Source organism: Triplophysa rosa, linkage group LG23 (genome assembly GCF_024868665.1).
Source record: "Triplophysa rosa linkage group LG23, Trosa_1v2, whole genome shotgun sequence".
Taxonomy (NCBI): domain Eukaryota; kingdom Metazoa; phylum Chordata; class Actinopteri; order Cypriniformes; family Nemacheilidae; genus Triplophysa; species Triplophysa rosa.
The window spans coordinates 15,135,240-15,153,409 of NC_079912.1; the positions used below are offsets into that span (position 1 = coordinate 15,135,240).

The 18,170-nt window shown below is 38.8% G+C and overlaps 1 protein-coding gene across 1 annotated transcript in view; it reads right to left on the reverse strand.

The window, feature by feature from the left end:
* Positions 1–498: 498 nt before the first annotated feature.
* dpyda.1 (dihydropyrimidine dehydrogenase a, tandem duplicate 1) overlaps positions 499–18,170 on the reverse strand; it is a 154,578-nt gene continuing 136,906 nt past the window's right edge. The window contains 4 exon segments of the mRNA XM_057322035.1: positions 499–636; positions 729–872; positions 17,960–18,004; positions 18,006–18,103. Of these exon segments, the coding sequence (XP_057178018.1) occupies positions 499–636; positions 729–872; positions 17,960–18,004; positions 18,006–18,103 (425 nt within the window).

Sequence of the window (18,170 nt, forward strand, 5' to 3'; positions counted from 1 at the left end):
GAATGAACCTCTATATTAGAAAGCGTTAATAATGTGTAATCCCTCTTAGAAATCCACTCACAGACAATGAGCGTCACGGTGAACAATTACTGCTTTGATAAAAACCGCACTCTACTTCATCAATACACTTGTGATAAATTGCAAGGGACATTTATTTAACAGGAGAGGGTGAGATGAATACTTTAATATAACTGTCAGAGCGATCCCACTTGCTGTTCTTCAGCCAACTGGAGGGAGAAGGGACATCATGGATTTTAGAGTTTATATTTATAATATTTATTCAGTCTGAAGGGAAAATTTACCCTGCCAGTAAGAGGTGCTGTAGCGGCTTTCTGTAATTTTTTCGACAATTTTAGTGTCATTTTGCACTAGTTTACACTGTCGAGCCCCGGAGAGGTCAAAAGCCGTAAGGTGATGGCCAGAGGCTGGGAGCTATGGGTTTGTGTGGAAACAAACAGAAAGTGTGTGCACGTGTGGGAAGATGGTGGTAAGTACCTGCTATCCCGCGTCATTACAGGTCATGTAACATTTTCCACAGTTGATGCACATCTCTGGATCGATCAGAGCCTGCACTTGCTCCTGGATATTGAGCTCCTGATAGGCACTGATGTGTTCCAGAGCTTTTGCTATTACATCCTGAGCAAACAGATGAGAAGTTTATGCTAAAGGTTAAAGGTGTTCAGGTGCAGAATATATTTTCTCAGCGTGGATGTTAAGCAAACTCGTACCTTAACTCTTGGCACAGGTCCCTTGGGAGTGTAAAAGCTTGTTTCCTCAACGGATAACACGTTGCTGTGGTCTCTCGGTGTTTGTTTGTGGTTCGCTATAACCTGCGCCTTTTCATGCAGGTAGGGGCCAAAACTGGGCAGAGGCTAGACAAGGGGGGAAAAGATAGTAAAAAGGAGGAATTACTAAGAATAATTTACATTTGAAAATGCATAAAAATGATTCAAATTCAGTGTATCTGTATTTTAGATTGTTTACCGCCTTGTTAAACTTGATTGTGAATGTAAATTTAAAGGGATAATTCACCCAAAAATGAAAATTCTTTCACGGTTTATTCACCTTCATGTCATAACAAACCTGTATGACTTTCTTTCTTCTGCAGAACACAAAAGAAGATACTTCGAAGAACTTTGGTAACCAAACAACAATGGCCCCCACTGACTTCCACTGTATAAACACAAAACCACTGAGACATTTCTCTAAATCTCTTCTTGGTCCCTTTAACGCAACGGTGGGCTTTGTCCATATTTTAATCAACTGTGGGTTGAAACAACCCGCATTTTTCTGTGATTAATGAATTAGAAAATTTCTGTATTGAAATTTCCTAAATAATGATTTGGTCACAATCATGTCACTTCATAATATTTATGTCACGCGAAGCTCAATTGTGTTACATTTTGACAAACACTCGTCATTTCAGATAGAACACTCTTACTATGCTTATAGTGAGTACTGATTCCATTGGTTTTAGGTACCATGTGTGGCAAAGCATCAGCTCTGCATCCCTCATCAGACAGCACACAAGTACACACAGACACTAGAGCATAAAAAAAGGCATTAAAGACACACACTGTTCTCTTCTGAGGGGTGGCTACCCTTTCTCAACTCAGAAAATAAATGAGATCCCTTCTGTCAACATGCGGCGGTTTAAAGTCTAATCTGCTACGGGCTTAACCGCTTTCATTCCGCGCTGAGGTGAGACTTCAGGTTTGTCGCGTTTTGTGCGAGGCAACGTTTTAATGTTTAAAAGAAAGAAAACTTATTGGCGAGCACGCACAATCGATATGACATCCACCGTCCCCCAAGCGTCTGCGTGCATCGTCGGAATCACTTGAGCAAAAAAAGTCAAATGGAAACTGATGTACGTCACGCCGAATGATTTCTGAAAGATTTCTGTCCTTGGATAACCCCTTTGGTACCTTTGGAGGGCCCTGTACTGTAAAATCATGCAATATATTTGCAAAAATATTCATTTGGCATTCAGGCTTAAGACGTTACCGTGGCGATGAACAGTGATTGCTCGGAATTGTGGGTGGTGGATGCTCCCCTTTGTATATTTAGGAGTAGTGTGTTGAAAGAAAACATGATTTTGGACACTGCATGCTTTCAGAGGAGTTTTTGTTTGTTTTGTTCCTGCATGGGCAGCTTGAATCTCAAAGAATCTGTCAAGGAAAATCTCTAGCAACTTTTCAGGAATTTTGAAGCTGTTTTTGCTGGTCCAAAGAGATCTACCAAATATAACCACACATTTAGCCAACAAGGTTAGGTAAAATATGAACATTTTCTAAGTTAATTTAAAGTTCAAAAGTTGTGTTTGTCCATATTTTACTCAATCGTGGGATGAGTTTTTAAGGTAAAAAGACAATTTACAGGGAAAATGCAGATACAAACATATTTTACAGCTTTGCATGCCTATAGACTTCATTGGCTGTAGACATTTGAGTCATTTTTCTTTTTAAAACGATTCACAATCACACTGTACGCATGGTCACAGCACCATGGACCTCAATACAACAGCTGCAAAAATCCAATGACTGTACACAATAATCTATGCAAATGTGACATTAACGCCCTTAATGCTTGACAATCAACAGAGGGCCCCCCAGGTCCGTTTCCCACAATGCCTTGCAAAAAGGTAATTCGATGCACGCTTCACAGAATCGCTGCATTACAGTCACATGCAGCTGGTGCAGAGAAGAGCCAACGGCCCCGACAGCACAGTGAGGGGGGGAACATCCCTGCCGCGTGCTTAAGTGGAGAAATACCTGTTTGCTGTGATTTCCCAGGATTATCATATTGGAGACGGTTCAGAGCTAAAGAATTCCACACGCTGCTGCTCCGGGATGCAGGAGGGGCATTACTAGCATGCTGGCAGGCAGTTTGTCTTCGGCCTGCTGGAGATGGGAGCTCTGCGCGGCTGTTTGTGAATAGCGGGTGAGCGGGACGGGCAGCTGTGACAATAGGACATGACATCACAGCTGTGTGAACACACACCAGCACACACACACACATAGGGAAACATTACAGGGGAAGCAAACGTGGCAGCCACAGCAGACTGGAACCGTGTCGGGATGTAGTGGGTGATCAATATTCATCACAGAAGCAAATTTATACGCGGTTCTATGTTTGAGGAAGTTTATGATGCATCCCTATATATTCAGATGTAAACAGTTTGGCTTTTGAGGAGCTTCACAATCACTCCACCATAAGACTGCCAAGTTACTCCTATAGAAAAAACTCCGCACACGCTCTGATAAAAAATAAAACTGAAAAAACCTTACCTTAAGTGATTTTTTTGGAGGATCTATTGACAAAAATGCAATATAATATACTTGATCTATACATGATCTTCAGAGGTGTATAAAGACCTTACATAATGAAACGTTATGTTTTTATTACCTTAGAATGAGCTATTTCTATCTACATCCTTGCGTAGAATTCGTCATGTTGTTTCTACAGAAGCCTTAAATGGACAAACTGCTCTACAGAACGCGTTTCGTAAAATACGTTATCTCCTCCGGCACAGAAGCGAAAACGTGACTTCAAAAGGGAGGGGTGAGCCGTTGGTTGCAATTCGCAACCTCACCACTAGATGTCAGTAAATTTCATACGCTGGACCGTTAACTTATTTTGATGAGTTAAAGTAATGTACATTTTAAAAATGACATTTTAAAGTGTGTGAATCTATAGCAGTTCAAAGGGAAATGTTAGCTTGCAGGCGCATTTAAATATTTCACATTGCTTCATCACATACATAAAATAAAACATTCATTTAGTGTCTAACTCCATGATGGTGCGATTGCTGATCAAAACATTTTAATCTTCGGCTTCTCTGATTTCCACAGGTACAGCGAGCGGGAGTCAGGACACAGGTTTGAAGGTGAAAAACTCACAGACGGACAGGTACAAGGCAACCATCTACATGAAAGAAGGAAGCGGGTTCAAAGCGAGATCTGCATAATATTCCAGCAGGCATCATTCACACAGTCGGGCATTTCCAGCCCACTGCTTCCATAGCATCCAACTATTAAGTCTATCGCTATTAAGGAAAGTGATCAGCTCATGAGTCAAAAATAAAAGTCATAAAGAATTTCATAAACAAGCCCGAAGCACAATAATTGTGCGATTTATCCACACTCGACCGCTGCGGCAGGCTATAATTAAATATGAAAACCTAAATTTATCTCAAGAGTGTTCAGCCCTCATTAATTTAAACCCGGGACAGCACCGAGTCTCCTCACAAGCCACAATGTTTTATCTTCTCATCTTGTTCCTGATTCTTCTTGACACCACAGAGCGCTAAAAAGAGCACGCGGCTCTTCGGCGCGCTGACGTTAACCGTGGGGAGAGAGAGACTCGGGGTCTTGCGATTTCTACATCTCCCTGGGCACGACTCAAAGGGAGGATGGCTTTCTCTGAAGCTCATTAAAACAAAGCTTTCGACTTCAAACCCCCAGCACGGCCCGCGTCGTACTCGCTTTATTTGTTGTGTAAAAATTTAGCAGTGCGCTAAAGTTGCAAAGCCGTCAAGCTGCGTGTCCTTTAATGAAAAGTACCGGGTGGCATCCACCACCCAGTGTGCTTGTGCTGTTGTGTCTTCGGGTATCAAAATAACGCTCCTAATTGGAAGCATTGGTTTTGTGTAATACGCAAATACATTTGACTTTTCAGTCCAAGGTTTTATGAAATTTGTAAGCAAAATGTGTAGGACCACATCAGTCGAGTAGAGTCGAGAACATTCTGTGACCGTCTGTCTGTTTGAGTTACTTTACATACGGACACATTATTACACAAAAAAATGATAATTACAGGTGACTACACAAAATAAATAATAGGGTTATAAATGTAAAAAAAAGACATTAAATTAATTAAAAAAATTAAGTTAATAAATAATGTGTCCTGACCTGCATGAATAAAAAAATCTATATAAATCAATATATTGACTTTTAAAGTCAATATTCAATAAATAAATATTATAATTGAAATGACAAGAGGTATTGATGTAAGAGAGTAAATGAAGACAGAATTTTCATTTTGGGATGAACTGTCCCTTTAAAGCCACTTTTATGTCTATTTAATCATTTGCTCATTGGCCACAATAATGAAAAACTGAAATCTTGGGATTATTTTCTTAACACAAATTGATGCATGCAATAAATTGTTATTATTTTAATCAACAAGCATACCATGTAATTCATTCCTAAAAAACTGATTTACAACATGAATAAACTTATTACAAAAAAATCTATCTAAAGGTTTTAATAATCGCCACACTAAAGCTCCAATTTAAAATGAACAAAAAAAATACTCTGCAAGACAAAAAGCATACTGCCCATCGCTCAGACCAATTATTAAAATAAACATATAACTCACAACATCTTGGTCACAGGCAAAATTATCATTGATGAATACGTAATGTGCAATACGTGCCAAACATCTCTGCGGACATAATTTAATGCCTGAGCCCCCACGTGAAGCGCATCACACCTTTGCAGCTTCAAGACACCCTGAGCCACATGAGCACAGTGTTCTGCGATGTGATTGGCCGGTGTCTCGTGGGTCAGATTTTTATAGAGGGCTAATGAAAGACCCCATCGAGCGGGCGTACAAACGCAGGGCAATAACAGTACATCTTCAGGCCAAGCAAACAGGACGGCCGGCTGAAACCCTTCATATTTAATGTGCTCTAAAGCCGTACTCTGCAGGCCTGCTTTGAGCTTTACGAACAAATGACTTCATATGTCATTTAAAATACACATGAATTCAATCCAGCGCTTGGATTAGATGACGGAGGAGGGTCTTTTCAGTTCTCATACTGTACATTTTATCCAAAAGCATTTTTCTTTTATTTAAAAAAAAACATGTAAAATTGTCATTCCTTTTCTATCAGAATCGTTTTGTTATATGATCATTTAAAATAGAAATTCTGATGAAAAACTATGTGAGAACAACATTACCCATAATTCCAAAGCGAGACAGACACCAGAGATGCTGCTGTTGCCATGGAAACAGAAACTGTAGTTAAGGAGCTGAGCAGCGACGACTATTAGGCAATACGAATTACAAAATCACTAAAACGTATTTAATTTATTTATTAAAAAGATTGTAATGTTGCGACATTTTTCACTGTTATCCTCTGAATCAAAGTTTGTAATGACTTGCCAATAGTTAAAACTCAAACTTTTTACACTGAAAAATCTTTAACTTCAACAGTGTAAATGAAGGAGAAAATATTTCCAGCACCACGACACTGAAGCAGACGGCGGTCACTTGTGTGCTGTATTGTTTAATGAATTTGACACGATAAAATAAGACAACGTGGGCACGAAATTGACATCATCTTGAAATGTGGGTTTGTGGAACATACAGTAGATGCTGTATTTCCAGAGAGTTGTGTCAGCCAGAGCGAGGCTGCAGACTGATATTAGCTGTCAGCTCACTTTTAGACAGCCCCTCTTGAAGCCCGGAGTCAAGCCTTTGATTGACAGCTCACCTGTAGCAGAGATCGATGTGACTGAGAACAGCGAAAAGCGGCTCAGATGCGGTTTATATAAAGCTTGAAAAAAAAAGAGAGGAAAAGAAAGAAAAAAGGCAGCGCTAAACTGAAGACAGAAGGGACCGGAAAGTTGATGGAAGACAGGAAGTGGTGTTTGAAAATTCTTAGCTATAAAGAATAAAACTTCCTGGAAGCAAAAAATAAATGTCCTCTGGAGAGGACATTTATTTTTTTCTGAATGTGAGACCAGACATGACACAGACTTTTTAGGGTTTTATGGTCAGTGGGTATTTTACAAGTTTCAAAATCTACTACCTGCTTTATTCCACCACACACGCACACACACAAAACCCTTTTGTTGATGTTGTTCATTCTGTGATATCTTCCATATCACAGTTTGGTTTAGTTTCTGTTTGATAGAGGAAGATGAGATTTCTGTGATGTGAAGTGCAGAAAAACACACTTTTACTGAATCTTTAACACTTAACAAAAGCCTGAAACACAAAGGTATAAAAGGAAAAAACACTAGCAGTTGCTCAATTCGAGCCCACGGAAGTGTTCACCATGTTTGCTTTTTCTCCCCGTGTGTCAGAACACCGAGGCAGCGAGTCGTTCTCTCAGGGGATATTTGCTGTAGCCACGTCGCCTCTGTGATGTGATGTGCTTTTGAGTTTTTGCTGCTATTTCCAAAGTGTTAAATGTATACAGTTAAACACAGAGCGGGGAATTCACCAAAAAAGAGTTGTAGCAATGTCAAATTCATGAATGAATCAATTTTGAGTCTTTGAATCTTTTCAATGAGTCATTTGAACGACTTCTCGAATCAACGAATCACAAATCTAAATTTGGCTGAGGTAGCGCAAAGCATGTTATCAAATAAATGCACATCAAACAGAAATGTTTCGTAAATGTAAAGCTTTTTACAATTTTATTTACATCCTTAAGGAAAGTTTATGCTTTTATGAGCTGAATCTGCAACAGAACTAAACTACCACACACGAAACTATTCATTATTATACTCCACCCAAAAATGAAAATTCATCATTTACTCACCCACAAGTTGTTTCAAACCTGTATACATTTCTTTGTTCAGATGAAAACAAAGTAATTCATGACAGAAATAGATTGCAATAAGTGCTTACATATTGCTTTATCATTGGATTCCTCTAGAGCACATACACCGGAGACCACATAATGATGTCAAAAACATACGGACAGCTTGTGCGTAAAATGCCACATGCTAAACTTAAGTTTAATTTAAAGTCCTTGTGAACTGGAAGTTGCGATCCTTTTTACTTCCGTATTCACACACATTTCCGAGTGAAAAGGAATTTCAAAGGAGGAAATTAGTGGGCGTGGCTTGCGTTTTTTACTGCAAATTGATTGGATGTATAAAAACAGCTGTTGCATTGATTTTGAAATGAAACTGGCAGCAGACTGACAATTGAAGGGGAGGAGTTAACGGATGCTCCGGCCAAGCCGTCTAATTTACGTCATTTCAAATGGATAGTCATTTCAGGGCGGAAGTGCATTTTCAGATTTTAACTGAAGATTGTGAAGGGTACATGAATTTAAAAAAAGAAAATGACCCACATTGATAAGCTATTACTATAAACGCTGCGATATTTCATGAAAAAATAAGAATAGTCATTTTTTATTTCACTGGGGCTTTAAACTTAACTATGTTAACTTAAACTTAACTGTTTGGTCAAATTGGAAAGTGTTTCTTGTTTGTTCATCTTACAAGCACTTCTAAACAGCGGTCTGGGAGCTCGAGCAGTTCTGTGCTGTCTGGCAGGACTATAGCAGTAATGAAGCCTTCAGCAAGGGTGTCTTGCCTCAGACTATCAGGGGCCAACAGAACAAACTGGTCAGGGAAAAATGGAACAAATGGAGCCTGTGCGTGTGCATCACTGAGCTGTAGCATATGCAGTGTGTGTGCAGTGCATTCAAGGTGTCAAATGTAAGACCCACATTCTGTTACGGTGTTTATACTTGCGTGCTTGAAAACACATTTCTATCACACTGACTAGAATGGCACAGGGACATTTTTGTGTATCACATACACGCTAAAACATTTTTCACGTCTTGGAAGAAAGGTGGCCTTGATCAAATCTTTACCTTTAAGTAGTCTGAGGAAAATGTTGAATATCTGATAAAACAACACGTGGATAGAACTCAATTAACTTTGATCTTGTAAAAAGAAATTGATTTTTATAAATTAAACTGTCAAATGCTTGTCTGGTTTGGTAATGTTACAATTAAGCCACTATCAGATCATGATGTAAAAACCTTAAAACAATTGAGATGTTAAGACCTTTTTTACATTTATTAGAGATGACGTTACAAAGACTCAGTATGGGAAAGAGTGAAATTCTTGAACACTCTTGAAAAGGAAATTAAAGAGACAGCATAACAAATTTAACCTCTCTTTTAAAAATCAAACCTTTTTCAGGTGAATATAACGTCTTTTCCATTTGCATAAGTTGATGTACACAGCAGGGGTCACATAAGTAAAGGTTCTGCTGCGGGTGTTGATTGAGCAATAAATGACTGGTGACCTCATCATTACATTTACATTTATACATGACAGATGCCTTTATCCAAAGCGACTTCCAAAGTATATTTAAGGCATACTGTTTAAAAGAAGCTGCGTCTGAATTCGCTCACTTGTTCCCTCATTCACTATTCCCTATATAGCGAATGCTAAATAGTCCACTATATGGGGTAGAAGTGAATGAAAATGAGTGAACAATTTCAGACACTGACATAATATATCCTGCGTCTGACAGTATAACGCTTATATTACACCTGTGTGGCTTAATGGATTGTTTTGTAAAATGGTAAAGTTCATTTTTACATAATTTGTCACGATTATTGTAATAGTTTTTAATAAAGAGAACAAAACAAATGTTTGCCACGTTCATTTACTATTACATTTATTACGTTTAATAAAATTACTTAATATACTTAAAATAAAACACTGCTATTTATAACATTCATTTCATCCGTTTATTCTCAAAAGTAGTAAATAACAGTCAACAAGAACAAACACAAGTGTATAAACGTACATTCATACATCGGATGTACACTCAAAATCAGAATGCATTGTGGGTAAAAAGTAGTGAACAGATGTAGGGAATGAGTTGTTTACTCAGAATTCGGACAACACTACAAAATGGAGGACACCCGATATAGTGCACTATATAGGAGATAGGGGGCGAATTCAGACACAGCTATAATGTGTGCTGCCTGGAAAACCCATGACCTTTGTACTGCCAATGCAATGCAAAGTGAAATACTTGAGTGTGAATCATACTTAAAAGTGCGACTATGTAGAGAATCACATGGAAGAAATGATGCTTTCATATATACCCAATTAATTGGTGCTTTAATTGGTTAATTTGTCTTTCGAGGGGCGTGGCCTTAGATACAAATTTTTGTTCTGGAATTATAAGGTTCTACATTCTGAGGTGTTTTGAAATAACACGTTTTTCTAAAGTTTTGCATTTCATTTGACTTTGTATATAAAATGTTTTTGTCCCAAAATGTTCACAACGTCACAGAACAAGAATAAAAAATAACAGAAAATACATGGTGACGAAATGCACTCACGGCAGGCGAATACAGTAAGTGCTGAGAGCATTTTTATTAGTTCTGATCCAAATAATCGCTGTATAATAATTGTATGTCTACCGTATGCCTCAGAACAACGAATTAAATGTTTTAAATGAATCAAATCATCTTTGACTGAATAAGTGCTTGTCTTTACAATTATGAGAGATGTCTTATACTATCAAAGCTGTGAGTTCATTAGGCATCAGCAGTGAAACTCACTATTTGTGTCATTTTACCATTCATTAATATTCACTATCCCTGACAAGTATCTAAAAAACCTTCTAAAAACTAATTCAAGCATTAATGATTTCAGACAAATGATTTAATACAGCAAACCAGACCACCTAGTTGTATGTAGCAAGTGTTAAAATACTGTCAGTGCTTTTTAGATGCACGGTCAAACTTTTAATATTAAAAGGTATAATGAGAGTAAATATAATAAGATACATAATAAAATAAAGTGTTTGTTGACCAATCAGCTTCCAGGACCTTCAGTGTGTTTTGTTATTGAACTGCCGATGATGATGATGATGGCATCGTAATATTTGCATACAAAACAGCTATCGTGACATTTCTACACGACACGTCTTCCAGCTCGACAGTTTCACGCCCGGCGCCGTTGTCACTGCTGCCACTGCGGCGACAATTCTGCCAGTAACGTCGACATGGTAATGACTTACATTTATCAGCGTCTGCTTGTCTTTCTTTTTATTCCTTCATTCTCAAACCCTCATTTGGCATTAGCATTTAAACTACTGCACGGAGCCGTCCCGCCTTCAAAAGGCCGGCGTTAGAAAACACTTGGCGGGCTTCAAAGCCGTTCCCTCGGCTGGTGTATTAGCGGAAAAGCTGTGATCTGATAAAGGCCGTTAATTCTGCGCTTTGAAAGGAGTTTACTGAAGTTTGCTCATTTACATGGCGCCTAATATTCCTAGTGCACAAATAATAAGGGAGATTACCGGCGACGTGAAGTGCAAACCATTAAACGTGCGAAGAGCTGCCTTTGTCGAATCTTATTTTTCCCATTCTACATCATTTTGTCGCTTCTGTTATGTAAATTCTGCATGCAAGAAATAAAAGTTGAGGCATGAAAGTAAACCAATTATTTTCCTCCGGAGTCGAAACCTTTTTGTGCTTCAAGCTTGAAAAAATTCGATCCAGCTGATCCAGCTTTGCGTTCAGTCCGACTACTCCATGTTCACGTTGGCTTTCATTAGTGTGCATACTTATTAGTGGGAGTACTCTGACCTTACCCGGGTTAAGACTGCTTATTTTGCCTCCCTAGAAATCGTAAAACGAGAGCATAAAGAGGACGCAGAGCTCTAAAATGTTCTGTCACCTCAGAGATTGTAGCTCTGAGGAATGCCGGAGTGCGAGCGAGCACTTTGTGCATTGGATTGCGCAGTTATTACGTGGATTTTTACGAACTCACAACAAAGTAAATGGACGGAAGTCCACAGGTTTATCGCTAATGCGGCATTAATGAGCACTTGTTCAAAAAGCTGTGGAATTATGGGAATTACATTTGGCTTCTTAATGGCATGTCAGAGAACTGTAATAAAGAAAATCACGTTAAGAGAAACAGGGAGGGGGGCTCTAAAAGGGTTTTGTAAAACAGGTGGGAATTGTCTCACTGTTTTAGGGGAAAACTTCCCCTTCTGGTGGCGGAGCATTGGGGAAGACCGACCTTCCAGCTCTTGAGCTCTTTAAAGTGCCGGGTATACTTGACTTTCCGTGTCCGTATCGCGCACAAACGTGTCCGCACAGCATACTCAATCGCGGATAAGCGTGGATAGACGAGTTCGACACATGCACAGTACGTCACCGAGTGGACTCGGCCGATTCAAAATCTTTTCGCGCATGCGGTGTTTTACACGTTTCATCCACGCGGTCTCAAAAATTGGGCTGCACGCAGAAGGCGAAAATTACGTCATGCGGGGCGGCACGCGGACGGCCGGACTATACTCGCCCCTTAACGCTCTTCATGTAGAGCAGGGCTTTAAGACCAGTGCGGTTATCCACGGTAACGTCTTGATTTTGAACGGCACTGCACACCTGCATGATAGAACAGAATCTTTATGTACTGACACAACTTTAATTCATAAAAAACTACATTCCATAAAAAAAGTTCTAATCACTTTTTGTTTCCGTTTTCTTTCAAATATATAAATAATTCTGATACTGGTTTAACATTTTGATTCAGTTTAACTTTTCTGTTGGGTGGATTTTTTCTCCTAATGTTAATATATAAGTTACAATATATAAATATGTTTATATGCTCTCCTAGTTGTAAGTCGCTTTGGATAAAAGCGTCTGCCAAATGAATAAATGTAAATGTAAATAAGTATGAAAAAAACTGAAAAAGGAAGTGCTTCTGGACCAGTACTGTTTACGTCTTAAAGGAGCAGTTTACCCAAAAATGAAAATTCTGTCATCATTTACTCACCCTCAGTGAAGGGTTCAATGTTTTGAATTAAGCACATTTCTACATACAGCGACAGTATAGCAATTTAAACAAACCTAAACCCGAGTTTAAGGCAACGGCTCTTGGATTGGGTCGTGCCATGTTTAAACCCCCACAACCTTTACCCCAGCATGCACATCAACAAACCCATGCAAATCAATGTATGCGCATGCACAATCAGCGATAAAAACACTTGGCATTCTTCAAAAAAGTTACAAAAGAAAAACGTCTGCACGCCGCATCAAATGCACACAGCCTGGAACGCTGAATACAATTGACCTTAAGAGAAATCTAATTCATTCTCTCATTACCGGCGAGGCACAGGCAAGGCCGATAAAGCAGAGTTTACGCTCACTCTTCAACCGCATGGCAGCATCGACTGCGTTACACCTCTGCAGCTCAGACTCTGATCTGCATGGAGCGCTTGAAGCCCCAGCTTTGTCTACGCCACTTCAAATGGCAGTCACACCGCGTCTTAAGGAAGCAGATAAGACACACTTATCTCCCGGCGCTATCGCCAATCTGACATCAACCAGAGTCGGGTGGAGAACCGCCTTTTTTCACAGGATTAGCATTCAGGCGCACTGCAAACGATCACAGCTGGTTTCTGACACGTCGAATCTCGGTTTATCTACTCTCTCCCGGCCCCTATCTGATGTCTCTCTCTCCTCGCAGTCACAACAAAAGAATATCTTAAGGGGTTGAAGCGTCATTGGCTGTGCTGCGTCATTTGTATATTTAAAAATTAAATCCCACGCGGCGGACCTCACGCTGAGAAAATGGAGGCAATTTACTCTGGCTAGCTCATTTCTTCGAGATATGTTTTCATTAGGATTCTCATTTGCATAAAACTTGTTACTCGTCTCTGTTCCGCCACGGTTCGCATCTACACATCACTTTCGACAAACAAACAAACAATGGTTCCTTTGTGGAACGAGTCTAATTCAGTCCAATGACATTTCACCTCGATTTAACATCAACAAATGCGGCGTGCCTGCGCGTAGTTTAACAAGTGAATCGCAATTATTGCAGTTAACAGAGCAGATGGCCGTCAATACGGCAACGTTTTTCACACACGTGTACGGGTTGTAACAGAGCGAAGACGGGCGGCCCTCGTTCGTCAAAGAAACTCTATGAATAGATAAGTGACACGACCGCTTTCATCCTATTTGCGAACACATTTAAAGAAAAATGTAGGGTTCGAGTTAACAAATCATTCATTAGGATGAAAAAACACAGTGAGTGATCCCCACATCTGACGGGACTGCAAAATCCAAGGCTCGCTGGTTTGTGAAAGGGAGTCAATCGCCATTATTGCTTTTCATTTGATGTAGAACATCAAAGATTTTCTGACCTGGAGTATTTAGCGCTAATGTGGCCCAGTTCTGAAATAAATTTGAAGTGAGAATTTCTAAGTAGTTTCTAGGCATTTCAGACCACAAGCCCCTTTTTATCTGCTCAGAAAACTGTGGCGGTGCATTTCTACTGCTTCTGAGATCTCTGATGCTTTTAGATTCGGTGCTCTCTCTCTCTGCTCTTTTATTCCCTGCAATAAAATTCTGGCATTTAGCTGTGCACCATCTCCCCCAAAGAGATTTGGTTTGGCATCCAAATGTTACAATGACTATGTATGAAGCTCTTGTCCTTTTTGATTCGCTCGGATTGACCAATGCGCTGGGAAAATACGAGCAACTGATATTTTGTCTAGTGCTTCAGGTGAAATAAGCATCTTTATGGAAGTCACTGGAAGTAAAAATGTTTCACAAGCCAGTGAATACAGTCAATACAGTCTAGTTTTGTAGGGAGTGTATTACATGAGAAAGTAAGGTTGTCTTTGGATATATAGATTCGTTTTATGCCTGCGGGGCCAACCGGAAACAGTGTGCCCTGTTGATGACGGGTCTCACTAAGGTCCTCTGCGCTACAGCCTATCTATTGGCTTTAGGAAAGCCCAGAGGGAAAATTTGCCTATGACCCCGTGGAAAAAAGAACATTTACATGCTGTAAATAAGGATTCATAATATATTTTTGATATTTTTACTATAAATATATTGATTAAATATAAAATGGACATATTTTAAGGTGTTTAAGGGGTTAAAGCTGGAATAAAATAATCAGTTATTGAGTAAGTACATAAAAGATCAATGTTATGTCTCTTTACAGTACCCTGAATCGTATTGGTAAACTTAATATCGATTTATAATTTAATCTGTCGAGTACAATTTCACTGGAAATGTAAGTGTAACGTCATTTGATTTTTAATTTCTTCAATTTTATTTTTCTCAGATGGTGATATATAGATGAAAGTTACAGACTTTTTTAATGTTTTTTAAAAAATTGAAGAGATATCTGCGCCTACAACGTAACATATCAAAGTTGCAGGATGGTACTGATCATCTTTGTAACTCAAACATGACAGAAAGTTGACATATTTAGAATACTTTTATTTCATTTTTTATTTACCGTTGTATTGCGACCTAACCTAACATTAACGAAACCAAAATGCAATCTTTGGGAAAACGTTTTGTGCCTGTTGGATTAAACTCTTACCACACTGCTCGTAAAAAGCTCACTTGCTTTGTTCACTTTGTGTTGTTGGCGAATGTTTTGTTTTTCACTCCTCTCTGAGGAAACATTTAGCAGTTTGAAACGAAATTACAAATTCCTGATGTTTTCCGCGCCACAAGTCATTTTTACTACCTGATGACGGTCTCTTTATTGCAGCTCGCAACTGTTTACATGCACCGGGAAGGACCCAAATTACAGAGTGGATCATTAAGATTGAACCAGCTCTGCCATTAGTGAAATATTGCTCCATTGCCCCCAAAGACCTGCAATGAAAACGCTGTCCTGATCTTCTACAGCTGCCTCTAAATGCAGCTATTTTACGTCTCATTATGATGGGACGAAAATCTATCATAACAGCATCTTATTAAAGGAACAGACATTCTATTTTACAACAACGTTGTAAGTGTTAACGTTTGACATCATTGCTCTGACTAAATGAAAGTCATTTGATTGTTTTTCTTTTGTGTGCTCCTAAACAGTGACATGCATTGCACACAGGTGACTTTCTTTTACACTAAAACACACGAGTCAATACGCACCCGGAGGAACACGGATCGCTAGGGTGATCGCAAAGTGATGTATTTGGTAATGAATAAACTAAAGACTATCGATCTACAAGTAGATTGTAATATTATAATGTGTACATTATAATTAACATTATAATATAAATGTTTATTAATATTTAGATTTTTCTTAAATATATGCAAGGATGTGTATGTGTTAATAAATACAAAATTATTATGCACAGTACATAGATATATATTATGTAAACACAAACTTTTATTCTGGATGCGATTAATCTTTTGAAAGCCCTAATATATGTATATATATATATATATATATACTGTATATATATATATACATAATTATAATTGTTAATAATAATAATAACAATAATAATAATAAAGTTATTTTTCTTGTTGTTGTTGTTAAATAATAATAATTAGGCTATTAGTGGAATAATAGTACAATTTTGTTAAAGGCTAAGTGTGCAATTTTGTTAATGCTAATATACTTTTGCCCATCCCGTCATTATATTTGCAACTGAATTTGGTGATGGTAGTGGCACAAAAAATTACAACTTTAATGCACCGTTCACCTAATTGTTAACAGTTTATGAGTTATATTTTTGAATAATAACTCAAAAGAATCTATGAATGAACTGATTCACTAACATTATCATTGCTGATCTAAGCTCTTCATCAGTACGACAGATATTGCTGTTGTAGCAAACATGAGCATCACATGCGCAGAATGCAGCTGGACCGCAGCGATGAATTACGATTTTAATAACGTTCTCCAATAATCCGTGCATCATTCGAAAGGATTGATTTGTCTTTTAAGTGCACACTTACTTGGAGGAAATGTGATGCTGAAAGACCCCAGATATCACCGAAGCTCTAAGTTGTCTTTACAGTTATGTTATCTCGTAGTTAATGAGATAAAGCGAGCTCTGCTATGGACACATCCTACATGCTGTCCTCAGTAACCAAAGAAAGTCAAAGCACCACAGGTTCAACACTATTCAATCCAGAGAGAAATCAATAGAGGATATGAATGGACTTCATTATATTATTTGTTCTTGGGAGAATACTTTTGATGTGGCACAGAATCGATGTGTCGGCTTAGAAACAATAGCGTGAGTGCCTACGGCCCTCGTGTTTACCTTGAGATGTTTCATGCGTGTTGAAAAGCCTGATTCTCCCATTCAATGCTTCTGTGTTCCTTCACTTCCAAATACAAGACGCGTTGATTGCAACAGTTTGCATTACAGCGCATTCTTTCAACCACCCAGTTCCTTATCCAAAGGTGCTTCGTTTCTCTATTGACCCGGACCTGACCTGAATTCAACAAGCGTGTGGGGAAAAAAAACAACCAGGACTGGATGTGCTAGTTTATCCTTAAGAATAAAACACTGCAAAGCACGTTGGGAGGAAACAGCAATCAAAACCAGTGTTTTGGTCTTTGGTGCTGATGCACCAAAACACGCGAATGTGTGTTGCATGCAGTTATTTTTCCGACCTCTCAGCAGTCGAACTCTTTGATGCATCTGAAAAAAATGCATGCCACAGCGTGTGTTCCCGACAAACTCATCTCCCTGATCCGAACCCCACAATTCATAGCGCTAATCCTCCCCTAAACCCAAAATATTAACAAGACAATATATTTCCTTTCATCACATGCAAAAACCCCTCTAAAGCAAGAAATGCACAAATAATGATTATATTGTGTGAGATGAAACACAAATTACGCCTTTTTAAAGCAGTGAATTTGTAATTGAAAGCATTATGATTCTATCAAGAGCCCAACTTATTCTGTAATTAAATTTTCACATTAACTCAAAGGACAAATGTGTGAATGCAAAAAGCTCTTCAGATCCCAAGTGTTTCCGCCGAACAGGTAGGGAAGGAAAAGGCATTACTGAAACATTAAATCAACCTTTAAAAATAGTAAATGCATTTATTCAAAGATAGAGATTCAATTTGCATAGATTCTCTAAATGATTACTCCCCAGGCACAAGCGATCCGCGATGAGGAGAGTTTAGAAACAGTATTTCAATCTGCAATCTAAATATTATGCTTAACTATACTGTATCTCATTTACGACAAAGTTTTCTCATTAAAACTTTGTGTACAGCTGTGGCGAACGCAGAGCTGACAATACCAATTAAAAGTTATTGCGTATCAAGCGTAAACAAAATGCACGCCTAATCAAATCGTGTAACAAAACTGTAGACATAATTTGACCTGAGCTGAGGATTATTTTATAGGTTACAAAAGTCCTTCTGCACATCGTTGTGGCATACCTGTAACAGAGTGGCCCTTGCGTGGAGAAACTGCAGTCCGGACTCCGTACTAAGCCGAGTCGATGCCCCTGGTGGCCAGGATGGGAAATCCAGGCAGAGCTTTGCCGGACACTGCTCGCAGTACAAATGGAAGGATCGCATTTCCTGCAAAGACGCAAACAAGAAACTATCAAGAAACTGTCAAAAAAATGTTTTTTGATAGTCTGAGAAA